At 47.5% G+C, this 21,306-nt stretch overlaps 1 protein-coding gene across 8 annotated transcripts in view; it reads right to left on the minus strand.

The window, feature by feature from the left end:
* Positions 1–21,306, minus strand: part of CEP170 (centrosomal protein 170) — a 1,733,932-nt gene that overhangs the window by 500,770 nt on the left and 1,211,856 nt on the right. For all 8 annotated transcript variants that reach the window (XM_069607948.1, XM_069607946.1, XM_069607950.1 and 5 more), the window contains one exon: positions 12,297–12,561. In XM_069607948.1, coding sequence (XP_069464049.1) covers positions 12,297–12,561 — 265 coding nt within the window. The remainder of the gene's footprint in view (positions 1–12,296; positions 12,562–21,306) is intronic.

The following is a 21,306-nucleotide window of genomic DNA, read 5'->3' on the forward strand; positions in this document are numbered from 1 at the left end:
GAGGGGACGAAGGGAGAGAGGGTGGGACTGGTAGACGGTAGTCCGTGGACACTACTGACAGGTTCCCGGGGAACGCAAACCACCCGTGCCAATGCTATGCGTGAAGGGCAAGCCTGACATCAGAGTTGAATTTGGTAGCCTGTAGCCAGGCAGTCCTTCTCATGTCCGTGGCGATGCAGATGGCACAGCCTAAGGTGTCAATATGTGCCACTGTGGACTCCATGTCGTCTTGAGCCACAATCTTTGCTTCTGCCAGCCCCGCCTTGAAACACGCCGGACTGTGCACCGAAGATTCTGGAAGGAATTCAGCTATTTTCCGCCAAAGCCTCTGGTTAACGGCTGCAAGCATGGCATCCGCATTAGACTGACGAAGGAATAGACCTTCTTTCCATAAGCCTCCAAGATCTTCTCCTACTTGCCTAGCAGATCCGAGGATGAGGTGGCCGAGGTAGTTAGCGGCTTCGAGTAAATAGAGGCTGCAGCATTCACTGAGGAGTGTGGTTGAGGGTGTGCCGACAGCAAGAGTGTATCCCCCTCCAATTGCCTGTACTTGGCATCGAGGCGCCTGTTGGTGGGCGCGCTGAATGGGGTTTAAGCCATCCCTTTTTGGCCAAGGCGACAACATCCTTCTGCATCGGAAAACCCTGTTCTAGCCGCGGGGCGTAGAGTGAGGACCTCGGCCAGGACACCCGCCTCTGGTTGTTCGACCTCGGGTTGTCGAAGCCCAATGTACTCTGCCAGACCTGCGAGCCGTTCATGGAATGCCTTGGCCGAAGACAGAGTGTCAGGGTCCTCCTCCTAATCGGTGTCCGCCAGGGTGTCCTGCTGGTCTGGAGCGGGCAGAGGAGTGCTGGGTGCCGAAGAGTGAGGTGTGCTGACCAGAGCTGGAGGCTGCTGTGGAGGCCGGTAGGGCACTGCCTGGTCTGCCAGAGACAGAGGAGCCAGCCCTGTGGAGCATGACGTGGGCAGCTGGGGCTGCGAGGGGGCCTGAGGCACTGGAGCCACAGGAGGAATGAGTGTGGGCGCTGGTGGTGGGTCCGAAGGTAGCATGTCCCTGATCACAGACCGAAGGATGGCTCCCATCTGAGGGGATCTCAAAAGCATGAGGAATTTCCTCAAAAAACCTATCATCACAGGCGTAGGAGCAAGGCCCAGAGGTTGCTGAGGCCTGGGCATACTCTGCCGTGCCGTCTGCGGAGTGTATCTGCCCTGTGACGCTGAAGGATATACTGTAGGCCACGTATCTGGCAAAGACCAGTCCCACCTCGTAACTCGTTCTCCTGCCTGCTCAGCGAAAGGTGGTGGCGTTGGACGAGCGGCCCTTGTGTCTGGCGTGGCTGCCATTTTGTCGGGCTGCATGCCACATGCCTCTGCCATGGTGCTTGCCGCACTGGGCCAAGCCTCCTCCTGGACTCTTGGCGGTGCAGCTTGAGGCCTACCCTGCACCTCAGGATGGGGCCCGGTAAGCGTTGTGCCCTCGGCTGTGTCTTCGGTAGTGCTGCGTACAGGTGCCCCCTCAGACATTTGTCCTTTAGTAGGGAGTAACCCCTCTGGTGGACACCCTATAAAAGAACCTTGTGGACCCTCAGCGACCTCACCAGCAGGATCTAGCGACCCCTCGGTCAGCCCGCCGGGAGCTGAAACAGCCTTGGTACCTGTGCTGGAGTTACAACCTGGACGGTCCCTCCCGCCCGGACGCGTGAAATTACAAGGCCAAAGCCAAATCCAGGGGAACTGGTGAAAGCGGTCCGTTCCCGTCGATACAGAAAAGAGGACTGGGCAGTCGCACCAGTGGGCGGAGTCAGGGGAACGTATGCTCCCAGGGCTGCGCCTCTAAATTTAAAGGTGAAAAAGTTTCCGTCTCCCGTCCCTAGCAAGGGACGCCCATACAGTATGGAGGAAAGGGGACGGGACGTAGGAGTAACCCTGTGAAAGCCGAGGTGCCAAAGGTACCCGTTGTGAAATCCTGTATAGCCAAGATCCGAGAGAGGCCTGTTGTGAAGCCCAAGGATATTGATGGTCAAGGACAACTTGTGTCTTGTGCCAATCCTGTGAGCTCTTGTGGGCAGGGAGTGGCAGGTGCATAGCCTAAAGATTAAGGTGATGAGGCCCTGGAGCAGCCAAATAAACAGGAGGGTAAATTAATTCACGGGGCGAGGTCCAGAAGCTCAGAGGGTTGAAAGCAGCGAGGTCCAAGTTGAAGTCCAGTTTGTGAGCAACTTTGCAAGGATCCTTCGCAGTAATTGTGCTTTGTTCATTTCATTTTTGCATTAGCGGAAGGATGGACTAAAGGTTACAAACTCTTGCGTTGGCCAACGCTGGAACATTTATGTTATAAGTATAAGGTAGCCTGGAGGCTAAGGACAAAGTGTAAGGTGAGATTAATTCCATTGGTCATTTAATTTGAAGACTAACTAGGGTGCCCCTGGTGGGAGGCAAGGACTCAAATTTAGGACATTTTGAATTTTACATTTTCTGATATGCTGAATACCCTAAGCAGATAACACTGTTTCAATCCATCCTCGGCACAGTTTTCCTTATAAAATCCTGTATAGGTTCTAGAGAAATCCTTTAGCACCAATAGGTGTTAGTCAACCCCATTCCTTACAGATACTTGCTAAATAAAGTGCAATTTTGTCACAACCATACTAAGCATGTCAAGCTTGTCACTTCTCAGCCTATCACACAGGCCAGTCTTGGGGAAAACAATTGGATGTAATGACTAACTCGGCCCATCTGTTAATCACAAAAACAATGTGAGAAGAGACATGCTCCATTGTAATTATTGTAGATGGAGCACAATACCTCAACTGGTCCTCTGAAAACCTGGACGCATGGTTGACAAACTCCTTCCTCTAGCTGATTTTTAGGTAAGGGGGAAAAAATCTCAAGCCTGCAAGGTTCAAGACAAAAGTACAACGCTATGAGAATCGCCTACAATTTCGATTTCAGGGAGAAGGTACAGAAACACTGAAGATTGTTCATTATGATTAATGGCAACCCCTGTCAAAGGCACACAACAACATACCATGATTTCCCTCAATATTGGAGAAGTAGGTAGTAAAGGGAACTTCAGGGTCAGGCATAAAATAGATGAAAATCCTTGAGATAATCACTGGGGAGCCCACTGCGTAGCATTCTATTCCATGACATCATTTTGTAGCTCATATATTTCATAACATATGCCACTACAGAAGGGGGAGAGACACATGCTAATCAAGCTTGACCACACCCACAAAGGAAGCACTCCAGAGTAAACTGCCAAGCCACGTCCCTTTGCCACAGGAACAAAAACCACACCAGACAGGTTTGGGTTTTATTGGGCCTCATCAGCAAAGTACTTGAAAACTTACACAAAGCGAACCTGGGCACACATGATACACTTAGGTTGACTTACTAACACTTCTAACATTCTGAGGTAGTCATATCCTTTCTACAAGAAACACACTTAATTGCTTATGGAGTGGTGAAACTGACCAATCAATGAAAGCACAGGCCAACTGTTAAAATTGATTTTTGAGAATCTGGCCTGATGGACAGAATTTAGGATGCCACCCTAGTTAAAGTGAACAACGGAACTCAGAGGTTAGTCAAACCCCAATCAAGGTAAACGTAGAGAAGCAATCAAGGCTATTCTCAGAAGAGAATGAGCGGGGTCAGGCGTCCACACAGTGAAGAAAACAATCCAATTAAGACAGAAATGTATAAAAATACAATATTTATTCTAGGCCTTAAACACATACTAGAAAATGAAACAAGCAGGTGATAGTAATGTACAAAACTCAATAATAAACCTATATATATTCACCATAGGTTCTTAACATGCATTCAATTAATTAAATCATCAAAGGAGGTAACTAAAGTGATGCAGTAAAGATGGAACCAAGACACAAGTGATATTGCCTAACTTCAGCAGTCCAATCCCTAAGAAGAATGGGTCCTTGTGCCCAAAGGTCACACGAGCCACAATGCTTCTCCGTGTGTTGGTGATTGTTCAAAAGAAGAGATGCAACCAAGTTACTAGCTAAGTAAAATGTGTTTCTTTCGGATGGTACAACCCGGTTGGACAACCAAAAGACAGTACAATGGAAGGATACATAGAGACTTGATCTCAATGTTAGCCTATGAAGGAAAGGGGGAATCAAATGCTTTGTGTTTACGTACGAATTCAGATTATCCCAAGTAACTTGATGGGTCGACTGGGGGGGGTTAGGGGGTCGCTGGAGGTTGGATCTCCTGCCGTTGTTCCAGGGAGAGGTGCCCAAGAACTGCAGGTGCAAGGATTCTTCCGGTCAGGTCCAGGAGCAGAGTCCAGCCCTTGGCAATGGAGAAATGCAAGATTCACAGATGAAGCCCTCTTCAGGACACTTCACAGGACAGGGGAAGGTGAGTTCCAGTGACGGCCACCGCACACAGGTGTCGGCAGGCATCCATCTAGTCATGGCTGTAGAAGTCGTTCCAGGACAGGATCCCTTGAGGCTGACATTCGGTAGGAAGGCGACCTATACCACAAGCGGGAGACCACCAAAGTTCTGGGTGCAAACACGGAACAGTAAACGTTCTAGAGAGGAAGCCAACTGGAGAGCTGAACTTTCCACCAGGTGGTCCATGTACACTTCCAAAGGCTCAGAACGGCTGTATCTTCGCGAACACGTCAATACTGGTTGGTCCCACCAGTCTAGAGATTAAGCACTGCACAGGGCCTTTGCAGATCAGGTAGTCCAAAAGGGCTTCACGGGGCCAGACGCAGGAAGGGATGCCAGGCGTCTTCAGGAGTTTCTTCGGATGTTCAGTCAGCTGTTGTTCTACAAGGGATTCTTGGCTCCAACTCTGATCTCAATAAATGGCTGCAGGAGTCCTCTTCTTATCCAAAGTCCAAGCCAACCGATGCTAAGGATCTGCACCATTCCAACAGCCAGTAGTTGTCCAATCAGGGACACCTATTGTTTTCACTCATGCCCCACACCCAGACTTTTTGGCACCAGAGATGTAGAGTGGGACCAGATATACCCACTCCACAGGAAGAAGACCGAACTAAAATATGCCTGTAGAAAAAAAAAAAAACAGAAATCGCATGGTGTGGCCATTTTAGGGCCATAGCCACTTTTAGTAGACTTATGTGGTAAAAGCGAATGTGAACAGAGGGACCGAAATTGAGAATGGAAAAGCAGGAGCTACAAGCAGCTCCTGGGTATCTAGCATTAGCCAGTGACCAGGTGCTACCACTGTGGAACAAAGATACTACATAGCGTTCCGCAAATCTAACTTTCACATGACATGCAAACCGGCCATTTTGTCTATTTATGGCTCCTTATGCTTTAAATGTTGTATAGGCGTGTTCTAATGTTTTTTTTTTCTGATTCTCCCAAATGCACAGAGTTAAATTCATATAGGTGTTTGTTTGGGATCAGTTGGCCTGGGGAGCCAAAAGTAGCTGCTAGTAGCTGTTGGCGTCAAGTTAACCAGAATCTTCTTGGCTACAAGCAGGAGCTAAATAGCTCCCAGCTCACCTCAATTTCGAACCGTGTGCACACTAGCAATAACACAAAAATTGTACAAATATAATGGGCGCCACCAGCTTGTCTTTGGGCACAAATGAAATTAGCCAAAAAATCCCAAGTGTAAAAGGCTAGGGTGAAACAAAAGTATCCCAATTGCACTGCATTAGAAGATGCTGTGTGCAATGTAAAGGATACATTACTCAACGCAATCGTATTTCTGATTCTTTTATCTCCTTAGATTCACATGCTGTGCATAGGCCGACATCTAGTGGAAGCTGCGGAGTATTACAGTTTGTTTTTCGAATCTCGAAAAGGGGCGTCGAACTAGGGCGTGCCAGTAATGCTATCCCTAGTGTGACGTCCACTGTACCCATGATCCCTCACGTGTGTAGGACCCTCAAATTGTATTTTTTCTGACATGAGGTAGCATGAGGAGTAGCGGGAGTACAGAATATCCAAGCAGATAGATAAGACTACAAGCCTCCATGTGCCTTCCATCAGAGGGGAGGAAGGGCGGGTGCATGTGAATCTAAGCAGATACAAGCATCAGAAATACGATTACGGTGAGTAATGTATCCCTTCTAAGGATTGTGGAATCTGCTTAAATCACATGCTGTGCATAGATTAGTGAGCAGTGTTAGATGAAGGAGGTGGGATGTGAGAAGGATCATGAGCGAACAAATGTCTTAGAACCGCTTGTCCCACTTGAGTATCTGTCTTGGAATGAGTGTCAATGCAGTAGTGCTGAGTAAACGTGTGAATAGAGCACCATGTAGCTGCTTAGCAAATGGTGTCAAGGGGTACATTTGCAATGAAAGCCAGAGTGGCCCTAGTACCTCTAGTGGAGTGGGCCCTTGGCGTAAAAGGCACTGTCTTTTCTGAAAGGGAGTAACACAGCTGGATACACTTTGCTAACCATTTAGAGAAGGCACCTTTAGAGACGCGATCTCTTTCTCTGCCTGTAGCTACGGAGACAAACAGTTGATCTTTCTTTCTTAGCGGTCTGGTCTTGTCTACGTAGTAGAGGACCGCTCTTCTCACATCTAGTGTGTGTAGTTTCACCTCAGCCGACCTCTTGGGTTCTTGGAAAAAGGCTGGCAGCTCAATGGACTGGTTAACATGGAATTTGGAAATAAACTTAGGTGAGAACCTAGGGTGAGTTTGTAAAACCAGTTTATCCTTATGTATAGTAAAGAAAGGATCCTGCACTGACAGAGCTTGAATTTCACTGACCCTTCTTATGAATGTAATGGCTACTAAGAAGGCAGTCTTATAAGTCAGGTGTTTGAGACTTGCTTTATGCATGGGTTCAAAAGGGAGGTCCCATGACTTTAGCAAGCACCACATTAAGGTCCCACCCCGGTGGTGGGTTAGAAATTGGGGGGTGGAGTCTCTTTACCCCTTCCATAAAGGCTTTGACAACTGGCAATTTCCACCATGACACCTTGTTATGGGAGGTGGTGTCAGCTGATAGCGCCGCCAGGTGTACCTTGAGTGAATTAAATACCAACCCTGCATCCAGTAAATGGAGCATGTAGGTGACAATATTGGAAGGAGTGCAATCAACTGGGTTGATTTGTTTATTCTGGCACCAAATAAATCTTTTCCACTTATCAAAGTAACACTGCCTTGTGTTAGGTTTCCTTAATTCTTAGATATCCATGCATCTCTGTGGTAAATTGAGATGGCCAAACTCTAGGACTACAGGAGCCATGCTGCCAAGTTCATTGAGTTGGGTTGAGGATGCACTGTTTGTCCTCCACGCTGGGAGAGTAGGTTGTACCACCATGGGAGTTTGATGGGTTTGCACACCGCCAGTTTCTGCAGGAGTGGGAACCATGGTTGTCTCGCCCACATAGGAGCAACTAGGATGAGCATCATCGATTCCCTGTGCATCTTGTTGACCACTTTCCTCATCAGAGGGGTTGGTGGAAAAGCGTAGGCAAACATCCCTGACAAGTTCATCCATAGAGCGTTCCCCTTGGAGCCTGGCTGGGGAAACCTGGATGCGAATCCTGGGCATTGTCTGTTTTCGCTTGTGGCGAATAGGTCTATAATGGGGAAACGCCACTGAGAGAAGAGGTCTCCTACGACTTCTTCGTGCAGATGCCATTTGTGTTCTTCTGGGAGGGGATCGCTGCTCAAAGCGTCCGCTAGTGAATTGAGATCCCCTGGAATATGTTGAGACAACAGGTAAATGTTCCATTTGAGTGCCCATATCCAAATTTTCTGGGCAAGCCTGGACAAATTTGGTGAACGAGTGCCCCCCTGTTTGTTTATGTAGAACATTGCTGTTGTGCTGTCTGTTAGGATCTGCACTGACAGGCTGGTTATGTGGGGTTCGAGCGCTCTGAAGACTGCTAAAAGTTCCAGTAGGCTGATGTGATTCTGAGCCAGTGTGTGAGACCAGAGACCCTGAGCTGTGTGGTGAAGGAGATGTGCTCCCCACCCTGACAGGGACGCGTCTGTTGTGACTATGGCCTGTATTTCTGGATCGTAAAAGGGTTTCCCATTTGAAAGATTGTCTCTTGTCCACCAGCGAATACTCTGTACTAGTGTTGGCGAAACGACCACTAGATCGTCACAGTGACCACTTGCCTGAGACGACTGTTTCGCCAACCATTCTTGCATGGGATGCATGCACAGGCGCGCTGGGGGAACCAGGTAAATGCATGATGCCATCATGCCTAGTAAACACATCCCTTTGTGCACTCTTATCTGGCGACCAGACTGATATTGAGGAGTTTGCAGTAACAGATTCCGAATTCTTTCCTCTGATGGAAAGGCCAAGCCCTCCTTGGTGTCTAGGACAGCTCCTAGGAACCGTTTGGAGGTGCTTGGCACCATGCTTGATTTTTTTCTCATTTATTGAGAAGCCCAATTGAAAGAGGAGGTTGATAGTTGTTTGAATGTTGGATTTGTAAGGGTACACTGGCATTGCCTCCCTGCGTAGGTGCACGGCCACCACCGCCAGTACTTTGGTGAAAACCCTTGGGGCCGAGGCTATATCGAAGGGCATCACTTTGAACTGGTAGTGCTGGCTGTCTACCTTGAAACGCAAGAACCTTCTGTGTGCTAGGAACATGGAAATATGAAAATAGGCATCTTGCATGTCCAATGTTGCCATGTAATAATCTCTTTTTAGTAGGGGGATTACCTCATGGAGTGTAGTCATGCGAAATTTTTGAGGCTTGTCATACTTGTTTGCAGAGCTTAAGTCTAATGCTGGGCACATTGTTAGATCTTTTTTTGGCACAAGGAAGTAAGTTGAATAAATACCCTTGTTTACCTGGTTGCCCGGCACGAGTTCTATCGCGTCCTTTGCAAGAAGAATGACAATCTCCTCGAGGAGGATTCTTTGGTGCTCCAAGGAGTGTATCTTTTGTCTTGGAGGATGGTTGCGGGGGCGTTCCAACAGTTCGATACAGTATCCCACGGACACTGTGGACAGCACCCATCTGTCCGAAGTGATCCCTTCCCATGCGTGGGGAAAGGTGGAAATGCGCCCCCTATTGGGGAAGCATGGGAAGGGACCCGGAGCGGAATGTCACTGTTTGTTGGGAGGCGTAGCGCCTCTACCTGGGCTGCCTCTCCCCCTACCACGGCTCCGCTTTTGACCTCTGGGGAAACCCTCGGTAGCCTGTTGGTTGCCACCCCATGATGTTCCTTGGCTTTGAAAGTAATTGGACCCTCTCTGGGAATTTTAGCTGCAAGAGCGACGAAAATTATTATTCCCTCGTTGGTTTGTGGGTTTATTAGTTAGTTGGCCCAGGGACTTTAAGGTGTCACATTCGTCCTTGGCCATTTTGAGCGCCTCCTCCACTGCCTTTCCAAACAAGACATTTGGTTCCACCGGCATGTCAATGAGGGTGGCTTGGGTCTCGGGTTTAAACCCTGACTGCCTCAACCAAGTGTCTCTCTTGATTACTGTGCTCTCTGCAATGAGCCGCCCTGAATTGTCTGCTGCATCGAAGTTAGCCTTGAGAATGCATCCGGACACCGATCTTCCTTCCGACGCAATCTAGGCCAACTGGCTCTTTAGAGGTTCAGGTGCGGAGGCAATGAGGGCAGCTACCTGTTCCCATTGGTGACACTTGTAACTTGCCAGCAGAGTGGTGGTATTAGCAATTCTTGCTTGGTAAGCGGAAGTGGAGGCCACTTTCCTTCCTAGCCCATATATATTTTTGCTCTCCAGGGGAGCTTCAGAAGATGCTAGAGGTGTTCCCATCCTCTTCCTGGTGGTTGTAACCACTAATGAGTCGGGTTTAAGCTGACCCCTTATGTAAAGTGGGTCGGATAGGGGGGCCCTGAATATTTTCTCTATTCGTGGGTTAACTGCCGGGGTAAGATTAGGGGTGAGCAGAGAATGGTCGATTCTGCGTTGAATAGACTTCAGAATCGGGATAGCTTGGGCAATGGATTTTTTATCCCCCAGAATTTGCTCTGCAAAGTCCCTCTCTTCTGGGGCCCCCTGAGTGTCTATCTGAAAATGGGCTGTAGCCTTAGCTAAAACCTCGGTCAGCAAGGGCTGATTATCCACAGGCGAGTCATTCACCAGTGGGTCCTTGGGAATAGGGGAGTCGAGACTATAGGCCTCTGCCTCGTCTTCCTCTTCATCCTGATCCTCATCGTCTCCATAATAGTCGACCCCTGCCTGGTCGTCCAGTATTTGTATTTCTGGATCCTCACCATACTGCTGGTAAGGGACAATAGTGAATGGGTCTGAAATCAGCCCCTGAACTGGAGTCTCAGTACGGCGTCTCATAGTAGGAGGTTGAGGGTCTTTGGATCCCAAAGGGGCAGAGGTATCAGGGGTATTCTGATAGCTCTGGAAGTAATCAGGGTCTTTTTTGTAAAAATCTACCATAAAAGGCATTCTGCTCATTACTCTGTCAATGTCTTCCGAGCTCCATTCTTTGGAACTGGGAATAACCCTTTCCTGCTGTGGTTCCTCTTCTATTCCTATATCCTGGGGAGTGGGAGGGACAACTTTTGGCCTAGTGATAGGGCCAGGGGCCTTTGACTTCTCTATAGATTTGGGGTGTTTAACTTTCTGAACCTGGTGTTCAGAGGCTTTTTTCTGTTGTTTCTCCCCTTTTCCATGTGTAGAGGCATGTTTTCCTGACTCTTTGGACTTTCCTCAATCTTTCAACACCTGGCGTCAAGATTCGGAGTTGGGTTCGTGAGATTCTGGAGTCTTAGAGGAGTGACGTGGAATCTCGGAAGCAGATGTCGAACTAACTGCCGGAGTCGAATTCGAACGTGCTGCTTGGGGGTAGAAGTGGGATTCGTCTTCTGACGACCATACCTCTGTGACTTTAGGTAATGTGGCACTTTTAGCAATCGTAGACGGTTGCTGTGTGTCATGGAGCGACCATGACCTGGAATGCCCAGAGGACACCGATTCTGCGGACCGCTCTCTGTGCCTTTTTCTGCCGATCACTCGACACACGTGTCAAATCTCGGGTGGGGTTAGTGTGCTTAGATAAAAGGTGTGTGGGTAGCGCTCTTGCCGCCGGGTGTTGTACCCATAACTGCCCCGCCGGACAGTCCTCCGAGGTCGGAGGCCTGCGCTTGGGTGCCTAACGACACCCCTTTGCCCTCGCCGTTCGATACGGCGGCGTTGCTGCTGTCACTGAGGGAACCCACAGCGTCCATGGCATCGAGTTGCCTGGTGTAGTGGGCCCAACGTTTGCGGTCCTTAAGTGTCTTGGCTTTGAAGAGCTTACAAGCTCTACAATTTGCCTTCGGGTGGCCCCTAGTAAGACATAAATTACAGGTGTTATGCTTATCTACCCAAGGGAACTTATGGTTGCACTTGGGGCAGAATTTAAATGGAGTACTCTCCATTTGTTAATATCTGGCAACCGGCGAGTATATGTAGGAAAACAAACGAGTGTGAGTATGTCCACCCACCACTCTCCCTACATGCAGGGCCAAGGCCAGAGGCCTTCTGAGGCCCAAAGTCTGTTGTGTAGTCTCGACGGCTGTTTGTTCTCCAAGACCGGCGTCCATCTTGGGATTCTCGACGTGGGATTTGAGAAACAGGGATTTTTTGTTAAATTTATGATGAATGGCTAAAAGCCAGGGAACTCCGCAACTATGATTCTGACAAGTATGGCGGAAAAAAACAATCTGAGGGTCCTACACGCGTGAGGGATCATGGGTACAGTGGACGTCACACTAGGGATAGTATTACTGGCACGCCCTAGTTCGACGCCCCTTTTCGAGATTCGAAAAACAAACTGTAATACTCTGCAGCTTCCACTAGATGTCGGCCTATGCACAGCATGTGATCTAAGCAGATTCCACAAGCCTCAGAAATAAAGTTACAAACATGTAAAAGTTAAAAGCAAAACAGTTTCCCAGTACTGATAGTCTGAAGGACTAATCAGTTTCCTCATAACAAATTAACAAAAGGTGAAGTGAAGCTTAAGGCTGTACTCCAACTCAAAATGTCGGAACAGGTTGAAAAACAAAAGCATAAAGATTGGGGTCCATAGAAATTATGGAGCGAAAGCTGTCAAAAGAGAAATCTTTCCTAAGACCAACCAATCATATTACACTAACAACACAAACGTATGATCCTGTGGTATGGTATAGTATAGCAGTTGGCAAATTAGTAGTAAAGTGTGTTTGGTATGTTACCACTACAGATGACGCAACAAACATTCAAACAAAAATGTGTTGATTTATGTCAAGCAGCCATAAACAATGCGTATTCAATGTAAATCTATAATAATAAAATGATGATTGGAAAGTTACAAGCCCTGTTCCTTAAATATCTGTATGTACCTTGCAATTTCTTCACGGTGAGCAGTCCAGTCCCGAATGTAATCTTCTTGCTCCTTTATACGGTGTTTGAGTGCTGGGACGGGTGGTGTGACCGTTGCTGTTGCTACTTTGTTTGTCACAGGACTTGGCGTGTTCTGCAATCTAGGGCTCTTCACAACTGGAGAGGTCCGTAGGCGTGTATGTTTAGGGGAGTTACGATTAGATCCAAATTCATCTTCTGAAGTGGAAGCACACTCCGAAGGAAGCCGTCTCCATCTAGAATTTGCTGTACATTTAATGCAGCAGAGAATATACACATTGTTAAGGCGTCAAAGAAAATCATGTTTATTTATATTATATATATTATTTTTTTTAAAACACAAACACATACCAACTGGCTTATGACACATCAAACGCAGTATGCAAGAATTTTAAAATACCAGCCACACATGGATTATTGACTTTGTTACCAGCATACCCAAAGTGCTCACGTTTATTTAATTGAGCATCCCACAGTACACTTTGAATCTGCTGCAGTACGTGGAGAATGAAGCCACCAGTCTCATTCCTCTGCCTGTATTTAGCCCTAAATAATCACTTCCAGTGTAGGCTTACCATAGGTCACTACATTTTGGGCCAGCTCCTATTTCAGTGCCCGTGCCCGATGGTCATTGTCCCAAATGTGTCCTGCATGCAAGCCCGGCTCCAGCAGGGGGCCCAGGGGAGCCTGGCCCCCCTAGAAAGCAGGGCCGGACTGGGAACCAACAGGGGCCCTGGAAAATGTGATCAAAGTGGTCCCATATTTCCCCGCAAGAGCGAGCAATATTAGTGCACGCGAAAATATTACTGCACCAAGGGGCACTTTTGCAAAATAGGGCTGGTCGATTCCATCATATTGAAAACAAGCATTGGCAATGCCAACAGTTTGTGTAGGCATGGGAAGAGCACTTTCCAAGCACCACTGTATTGGTAATAACTGGCCATTAAAGGTAGTAGGTCCAAAACGGTGTGAGTACCTGGGCACCTATTGGCAGTGCCTGGCAAATGCCTAATACTTATAAACAAGCCAAAACTGTTGGCTTTACCAATGTTTATTTTTAACAGGACTTAAGTGAAGGGCAAGGATAGTGCTTATAAATCGAGTGGCTAAAAGCAGACCTGGTGACAACATTTTTATTACACCAGTAGTGGGTTTACAACTCCAATTGAGTCATTAAGTCTCAGAAGGCTGCTACGACAAAACACTGGCAGGCACTTTGAGTGCAAAGTTTGATGGTAAGACTTGATTAAAGCAAAGTCAAAGAGTTTTCTGGAGGAGGTGTTTTTGGCAGGGGGGGGGACTTGGTGGGAATAGCCATAGGGATTATCATGGGCAGTCAATGGGTGGGCAAATAACCAAACAACACCTACACACTGGGTGTCTCTCCACACAGAGCTCAAGTCAAGGGAACACGTGGGGGGGATGGAGTCCACCCACTTTTTTCAAAGGGTGGACTCAGTCCCCCCCAGCTAAAAAGTCCTCTTTGAATTTATGTATTAAAGCTGACCACATGGATCGAACCACAGTCATCTGGTTTATAGGCCAAACACGCACAACTGCACTATATAACCTGATGAAAAATAAAAATATAAAGATAAATTGTCGCATTTCGGTACTGCAAGTCTCAGGGAAAACGTTTGTATTGGTTCTTGGAGTTTAAAAAATGCACATCTTTTGACTTTTTGAAAAAACACTATTAGAATAAAATATACTCTTTTGGTTTTGTGTGTGTGTTATTATGAAAGGCAAATGTCTCGTCCTGTGCAATTTGGGAGGTTATGCAAAGCCAATTTAATGAAATGTGCATATTTCACCTTGATATTTCTAGTGATGTCACATCCCATTGCATTTGTTGAGTCCCCCCACTTTAATTTTTAGGACTTCATAGCCGATTTCTCCCCATCTATACTTCAATGCAATAGTTTTGGTTTATAACTAGAAGCCCAAACTAATTAAAAAAAACAGCACAGAAATGAGGATAAGAGAGCGTGTAGTGAATATTACATCAGAGGAATCCCACAGCATGAGGGTGTGATGGCAAATGTGATTGCTAAAGCAGAGGGTGAATGTTAGGCAGAAACCTGTGCAGTTCCCGTAGGAACCACTGCAAAAAGTTTAAGACTACAGGAGTAAGCAGTAAACCCAATTGGTAGCAGTCTGCACCACCCAGATTTACCTGGTAGCTGTGGCTGAGCAGTCAGACTTCTCTCAAGAAGGGTTAGGCAGTATATAGAGTATACACAATAGGGCTAAAAATACAGTAGAACAAGCAAACACTGACCAGAACTTTGGTATAAAAGTATATAATTATGTATTTAAAAACACACTTCTAAAAATACACTGGCACTAATATGTCAAGCAAGTTCAAACACTCACTATAAGTATATACACCTCCCTCGTTAGTTATTCGCCAAGTCTAGGTTAAGACACCACTTATTTAGTAAAACAGAGGTGAGTGCTTAGCCGTAGATGGCACTCCAATAATTTGTTTAAAAGGGGAGAGAAAAGGCAGAGTAGGAAAATAACACAGTGCCAACACTTAAGAAATCACAGCAAGTCAAGAAAGGCATGGTCTACTGTAGAGCCAAAAGTTCATAGGCCAGGTCCACTCTTGGAGAGAGCAAGGCGGAATGTGCCCAGGATCACACAGTCGAAATGCACTCAAGGTCTTTGCAGAAAAGTCAAAAGAGGTTGGATCAGTTCAGAAAGGCAAAGTTAGCAGGTCTGAGGTCAACCCAATTAGAAAGTCAAGGATGTATGGGACACCTTGGACAATCTGTTGCAAGGGAGACCAGGCGGGACACAGTACCTGAAATGGTGAGAAAGCTCCAGCGGTGGCAGTTGTTCTGGCAGCGGGTCAAGTCGAGGCTTCAACCAGAGGAAGAGATGGTCTCGACAAGGAAGAAAGCTGGAGGTCATTGCACTGCCAGGGAAGAAACCAGCCGCGGAGTTTCCCCGATTAAAAGGTACAACCCTTTTATTCGCAGTAGTGGTGATGCGTGGCTATCCGGCCGCCGGGGTGCTTGGCACGGGCGATTCGACCACGAGACGATCTAGGAAGGTGAAAAAGGTGAACAGCTCAAAGGGAAGAAGACTCTCCTGGAAGAAGATGATCTCTGTCGTCGGGGAAGTGGCGAGTTTCGTACAGCAGGGCTCCACCGGTGGTGTCATTGTAGATGGCTCAGCTTCTCCCCTCTTCGGATTCTTTAGGTCCTGTGGCGACTTCTGAAGTTCCAGTCCCCAAAGCCCTGCTTTTATGCAGCAAAACCCCCATTCATCAGCCTAGCTGTCACTCAAGCATGCTAAGTGGTGAGCCGGGCGGCTCACCACTGGGTCAATCACACAAGAGTGCGACTTGAGTTGCCAAGGCAACTCAGTCCAGGGTGCCTAATCCCCCTCCCACACATCCTGTTGACCGCAGACAGAGTGGCACCATTTGGAGGGCTTCTGTGGAGAAGCCCGCCAAAAAGTGGAACAAAGGGCTCAACTTGGGTTAGAGTTTCAGAGGCGAGCACAAACGCCATTTTACAACCGAGTCCTGGCAAAAATACCCAACCGGGAAATAAATATTAAATAAATAACCCGGTGGTATCTTTAACATTGCACCAAAAAGTGGTGCGTTTGAAATGAATGGGAAAATCCCATAGGAAATATTCCGGTGGAATATTTCGCCTGGTATCCACTGCCACCAGCCAGAAACTCGACAGGGGGGGGACTGGACAGTGCCCCCTTGGAAAACGGACCCAGGGGCAATCGAATTACCCCTACCAGTACTTCCACAATATGATGGTTTGTACTGGTTCTGTTCACAATTTGAGACTAGTAAAGCCAATGGTGACTTTACATGCCCTGGGAGACAGTCAGTCCCAGGGTATGGAGTCTATGTTTGGGGGTCACTATGACACCCCTGTGTTACTGCACTGAGGGTGCTGTGTAACACACATACCAAAAAAACATGAAGCCCTATGGAGTAAAAGACCCCATAGCCCATAAAACACATTACGTAGTCAAAGGACATTGTCAAATCATGCCTAAGAGTGGGAGAAAGAGAGTCTCACTCTTAGCAGGAGAAAAAAATAAACCCCAAAAATCCAGCAAAGATGCTGGGGGACTCACTAGGTTTGGGAAATTTGCCTTAACAGAGAATTCTCCCCAACAGTGAAATATTACAGCACAGGCCTGGACGATTTTGGCACAAATATATATTATGTCATGGGTGGTTAAAAATCAATAACCACACTAGTACCAACACCGTCAGCAGTCCCCTTTGTGTGTTCTTAACATTACTTTTGCCTGTTCTGCTGACAGTCCATCATTGCACCCATTTTTGTTTGTTTAATAATGGCTAGGTAATGCTACAGCACAGTGCTGGCTTTATGCAGGGCTAAGGCGTTACATAATATGGAAGGGGATTTTTCTTATGTGGAAGAAATATTACAGCATGGGGCTGGGGCTTTAAACACCAGGGGAACCATCGAGCAGTGGTGGGCTGGAGGATTATACAGCATGCACGAGCTGTGGGGTTGGGTGCTCAGCGCAGCGAGAAGACAACTGCATAGGCAGGCACCCATGAATCAGCCGGGCAGATATGAAATTACCATTGGAGTCCGGAGGATTGGGAAGGTGGAGGGGAGGACAGAGAGTGGGTGGAGCAAGGGGGTGGACAGGGCATAATCTACTAGCCGACAATTGCTGAGCAAGGAGACATTTAGTGCAGGTTTTTTGGGAAATCACACCACAATGATATATTACAGCACACAGGGTGAGGCGTTAAAGTGCAGGAAGAGAGGTGCACACCACAGGGAGCAACTGTACCAGCAGAAGAGGCCAATGTTACAGCGGGAAGTGGATGGTGCAGCAGAGAGTGAGAATATTACAGCACGTGGCTGGAAGAGTACAGCACTGGGAGAGCAAACTACCCCCACTGAGAATGTTACAGCACAAGAGGGTAAGCACCTTGCTAAGTGCCACCTGCGGGCACCAGCCGTCATCTGCACGCCCTGCAGCCGCCCTCCGCAGCCAGAGAAAATCTGGAACCGCTGGAATGTGTTCTTGTTCTCGCAGAAACAGAGGGGCCCAGAAGCAGAGATGCCATGTTAAGGCACGCAAAATACAAACAGATAAGATAAGGGGTTGGAGGAACAACCCCCTATCCCCCACACACAACTCCTCACTGTCCAGAAACCGCATAACCTTAACCTGGTTATCAGGGCCAACTCCAGGTGCATGCAGACCTCACCACCTAGCACAAGAAGGAAAGATCAGACAGAGACTGGCCAGGATTGAGGTCCATTAGCAGTGCTTTGTGGGAGTTAGTGTGATGGAAGAATGGGGGTTGCTTCGAGCCAGGGTTGAGGTACACTGGTAGAGCTGCGTGTGAAAGCCACTGAATTTAATGGAACAACAGAGGTGTTGCAGGCCCGGATGGAGGGTCCATTGGCGGTTCTGTGTGTGTGCCACTTTAATGGAACAACAGAGGTTGCAGCTAGCCAGGATTGAGGTTCATTGGTAGAGCTTTATGTGAGCCACTGTTACAGAACAAAAGGGGATGCTGCTGGCTAGGATTGAGGTCCATTAGCACAGTTTTGTGAATAGCTGCAATAGAAGCAAAGGGGTTACTGCTGGTAAGGGTGGAGTAGTAGTGACAGTCAGATAAGCTTTGCGTTAGTTGCTGTAATGGAACAGCAGGTGTCAATGGAGGTCTGTGCTGAGGCACACTGGCAGAGCAGGCTCTAACGTACTGGAATTGCGGGGGGTGGGGTGGGAGGTCAGGATTGGAAAGAGGTGCATTAGCAGAGCGGTGTGTCAGCCTCTATAATGACATAGGTTGGGGCTTCTTTAGGTCATAAGGTACATTTGTAGAGGTGGGTGAGAGTGGCAGTACGGGATTAGCAGTTTAGTTTGGTCTTGCATAGCAGAGCTGAAGTGCATTTTAATAGGTCTGCGGGTTGCCAGTATTACCACTACACCCAGATAACCATCCCCATTCAGTTCGGGGATGGGGGATAACCGCACAAGGAGCGGATATTAGGTAAACAGGGTGCTGTTTTACAGTAAAGCTCAGGCAGGGAACATTAAAGCACAGGAAGTGCAATGTTAGAGCTTATAGAGAACGTAAGTATAGTGTAAGTTTAAAATGCTAGTTCCTATTAACTAATCCTTTCAACACCAAGCTCGCTCTTCAGCATTTTATTATTCCGTCCATAGCGAGTTAATACTCTCAACATGGCCGCCGTTCTGTGCCATGTTTCTGTATGAGTGCGGTTTCTCGAGCTGCATGCATCTCTTTACTTAACAGGAGCATTCGCGTACACACACGAGGCTCGTGTTTTTCCAGATGATGTGCGGAAACGCCGGTGAGTTTAGTCTTTCGCGCAGACCCCTGCAGACTAGCACCAAGCAGGGGCCATGCGCATGTGACTACTTTTCTTGTTTGCGTGAACTAGGTAGACTGGTACACCATTAATATGAGTGTTTGTTTCTGTCTCCCCCTGCAACTGATGCCGCCTCCTTGTTGGCCGGTTCATTGTTCACAATTGCTTTCGTTTTGGCCAAGATTTCTATTGCAATTGCAACTTTATAGGTATGTGGTTGCATGCTTATATTGATCTTATTAGTCTTTTGCCGTGCACAATTGAAGGCAAGTGCCTAAATCTATAAATTCATTTATATTTACAGTGGAGCTGGTGAAATCACCCTGTATATTTGCAGCCCTTAATTTCAATAATTAACTGCTAAGGCTTCTATTTGTTATACATTGTCATTAACCACAAGATAAACAAGCCAAATTTACATGGCTTAATTACCTATTTCAATTAAATAATACTTAGGGTTTTATTTTCCCCTTTAGCAAACAATTCCTATTCAAGCCTCCAAAGGTAAAAGTCTTTCTCTCATGTGGCATTTTTGCCCTCTAATTGCATAATACATGTGGTGAACAAACTGTTTTGAACACACACGACCAGGTCTCAGTATAGTTCTGTATTATCTAACCAATTGCATCTTTTCTTTTTCCTTTTTGTTTTGTTATGTTCTGTTACGTGTGTCAATTGTTATTGCTAACATTCTATATTCTTTTGATACAAACTGTTTTGCTTTATCATATGTGGTGCTAATGCATTTTTGAACACTATGTTGGGCATTGATACATTTTTGGATTGGACTGCATTACCTCTCTGCCCTCCCGTTTTTGGGTCTGTTTATCTGTTTTTTTCTGGCTCATTACATATGGTTATGCCAAATATGTATAAAAACTTTGTGTTTTATGTTGACAGCCTTGGAAGAAGAGCTTAGTTGCTGGAAACACGTGTCGGCTGTGTTGGTTTTTGATTAAATATTGCTCAAAAGAGCACTCACAATTCTCTGATGTGTGCGCAATTTATGGAAGCAAATTAATTCTTAACAATCTCATTACAAGTACATCTGTCCGCACTTAATGCCGCCGTATAACCATACAGGCACCGTTTACGCATCCGCCCAATCATGACCTGCGGACCCGGAAATAGCACCACCCTCAACCGCCACCGCGGAGTTTAGGCTCCCGTAAACTCCACCTGCATGGAAACACCTCCGTTACCGGCAATACTAAACACCGCGAGCATCACAACTGGCGCGGACATGGAAACACTGACTGAAAAATGGCATTAAAACCGTGATCACGGTGGCGGTACCACCGCCACCGCAAACATGACGTTAAATAGTGCCTGCTGAAGTGAATCAGGGCACAGGTGCACCAAATCAGCCCAGCAGGCCACTGGGAGCCTGCAAAAGGGCCACACCGAGCCCAACACAAAACAGAACCATGCAGGCAGCAGCTCTAGTAGCATTGGGACTGGGCCTACTCAACCAACAGACAGCACTGATGGCAGTAATGTTGCAGAGGAGGAGGAGGAGGAGGCAGAGGCGTAGGAGGTGCAGGCAGCAATCAGTCAACCCTGTAACCCATGGCAAACCCCATTGTCCAACCGGCACCACCCGCAGGCAGCCTGCAATACCACGCATCAGGGCCTCACCCTGGAACCTTACCCCTGGTGATTGCCACCAAGTTGGCCTTCCATGCCATAGCAGGCATGCCAAATTGCATAGGTGCAGACGACTGCACCCACATTGAGCTGACAGTACCATGTGCAATCGAGATGGTGTTCCGCAATAGGAAACAGTACCACTCACTAAATGTACAGATGGTATGTGATGCCACGCAAGTGATAACGCATTGCTGCGCACGTTTCCCGGGCTCAACCCATGACTCAATGGTACTGCGGAATTCCACATTGCCACGGTACATGGAACACTATGCTGGACAAAGCACATGGCTATAGGGTGAGTACAGCTGCCAATGCACCGGCCCTGTGGAAGTGGTGTGTGTGTGTCCAGGGCACTGAGCAATGTGAGTGTGCCACTGTGAATGCTCATACATCACCCCCCCGCCCATCAACTGAATATATAGCAGAACCCAAACATCACAAAGCAACACATGACAGGTTGCCACAGTGTCCCTGTACAAACCCTGCCACATGACACACACAGCCTGAACTGCCGCTGGCACATACACCTGGAGCCACTGCAAACACCCACACACAATATGCAACACTGCCCTCCCAATGCACATGATGCCTGTGCATGGGACGTCCTGCATCAACTACATCATCACGGTGGACTGACTCTGCCATGTGTGCACATCACTGCACAATGCCATACTCACAAGCGATTGTCACCCGCAGGGCAGAGTACACATGCACACAAATGCGTTGGTCAATGTCCAGTTGCCAACGTCCTCTACAATGGCCAAAGAACAGAACCACCCACCGGTCAAACCACTGCATGCCACATATGCATGAATGAACAATGACACAAGATTGCACTGCATCTGATGAAGACATGATACCACAAACACTGACATGTCCCCCCCCCATCTACATCCCATGTAGGTGATGCTGGATATGCACTCACGCCAAGGCTGATGACGCCCGTACGGAAGCCAAGGAACAGGCA

Source organism: Ambystoma mexicanum, chromosome 4q, assembly GCF_040938575.1.
Source record: "Ambystoma mexicanum isolate Mex_15411 chromosome 4q, UKY_AmexF1_1, whole genome shotgun sequence".
In the NCBI taxonomy this organism is placed as follows: Eukaryota; Metazoa; Chordata; class Amphibia; order Caudata; family Ambystomatidae; genus Ambystoma; species Ambystoma mexicanum.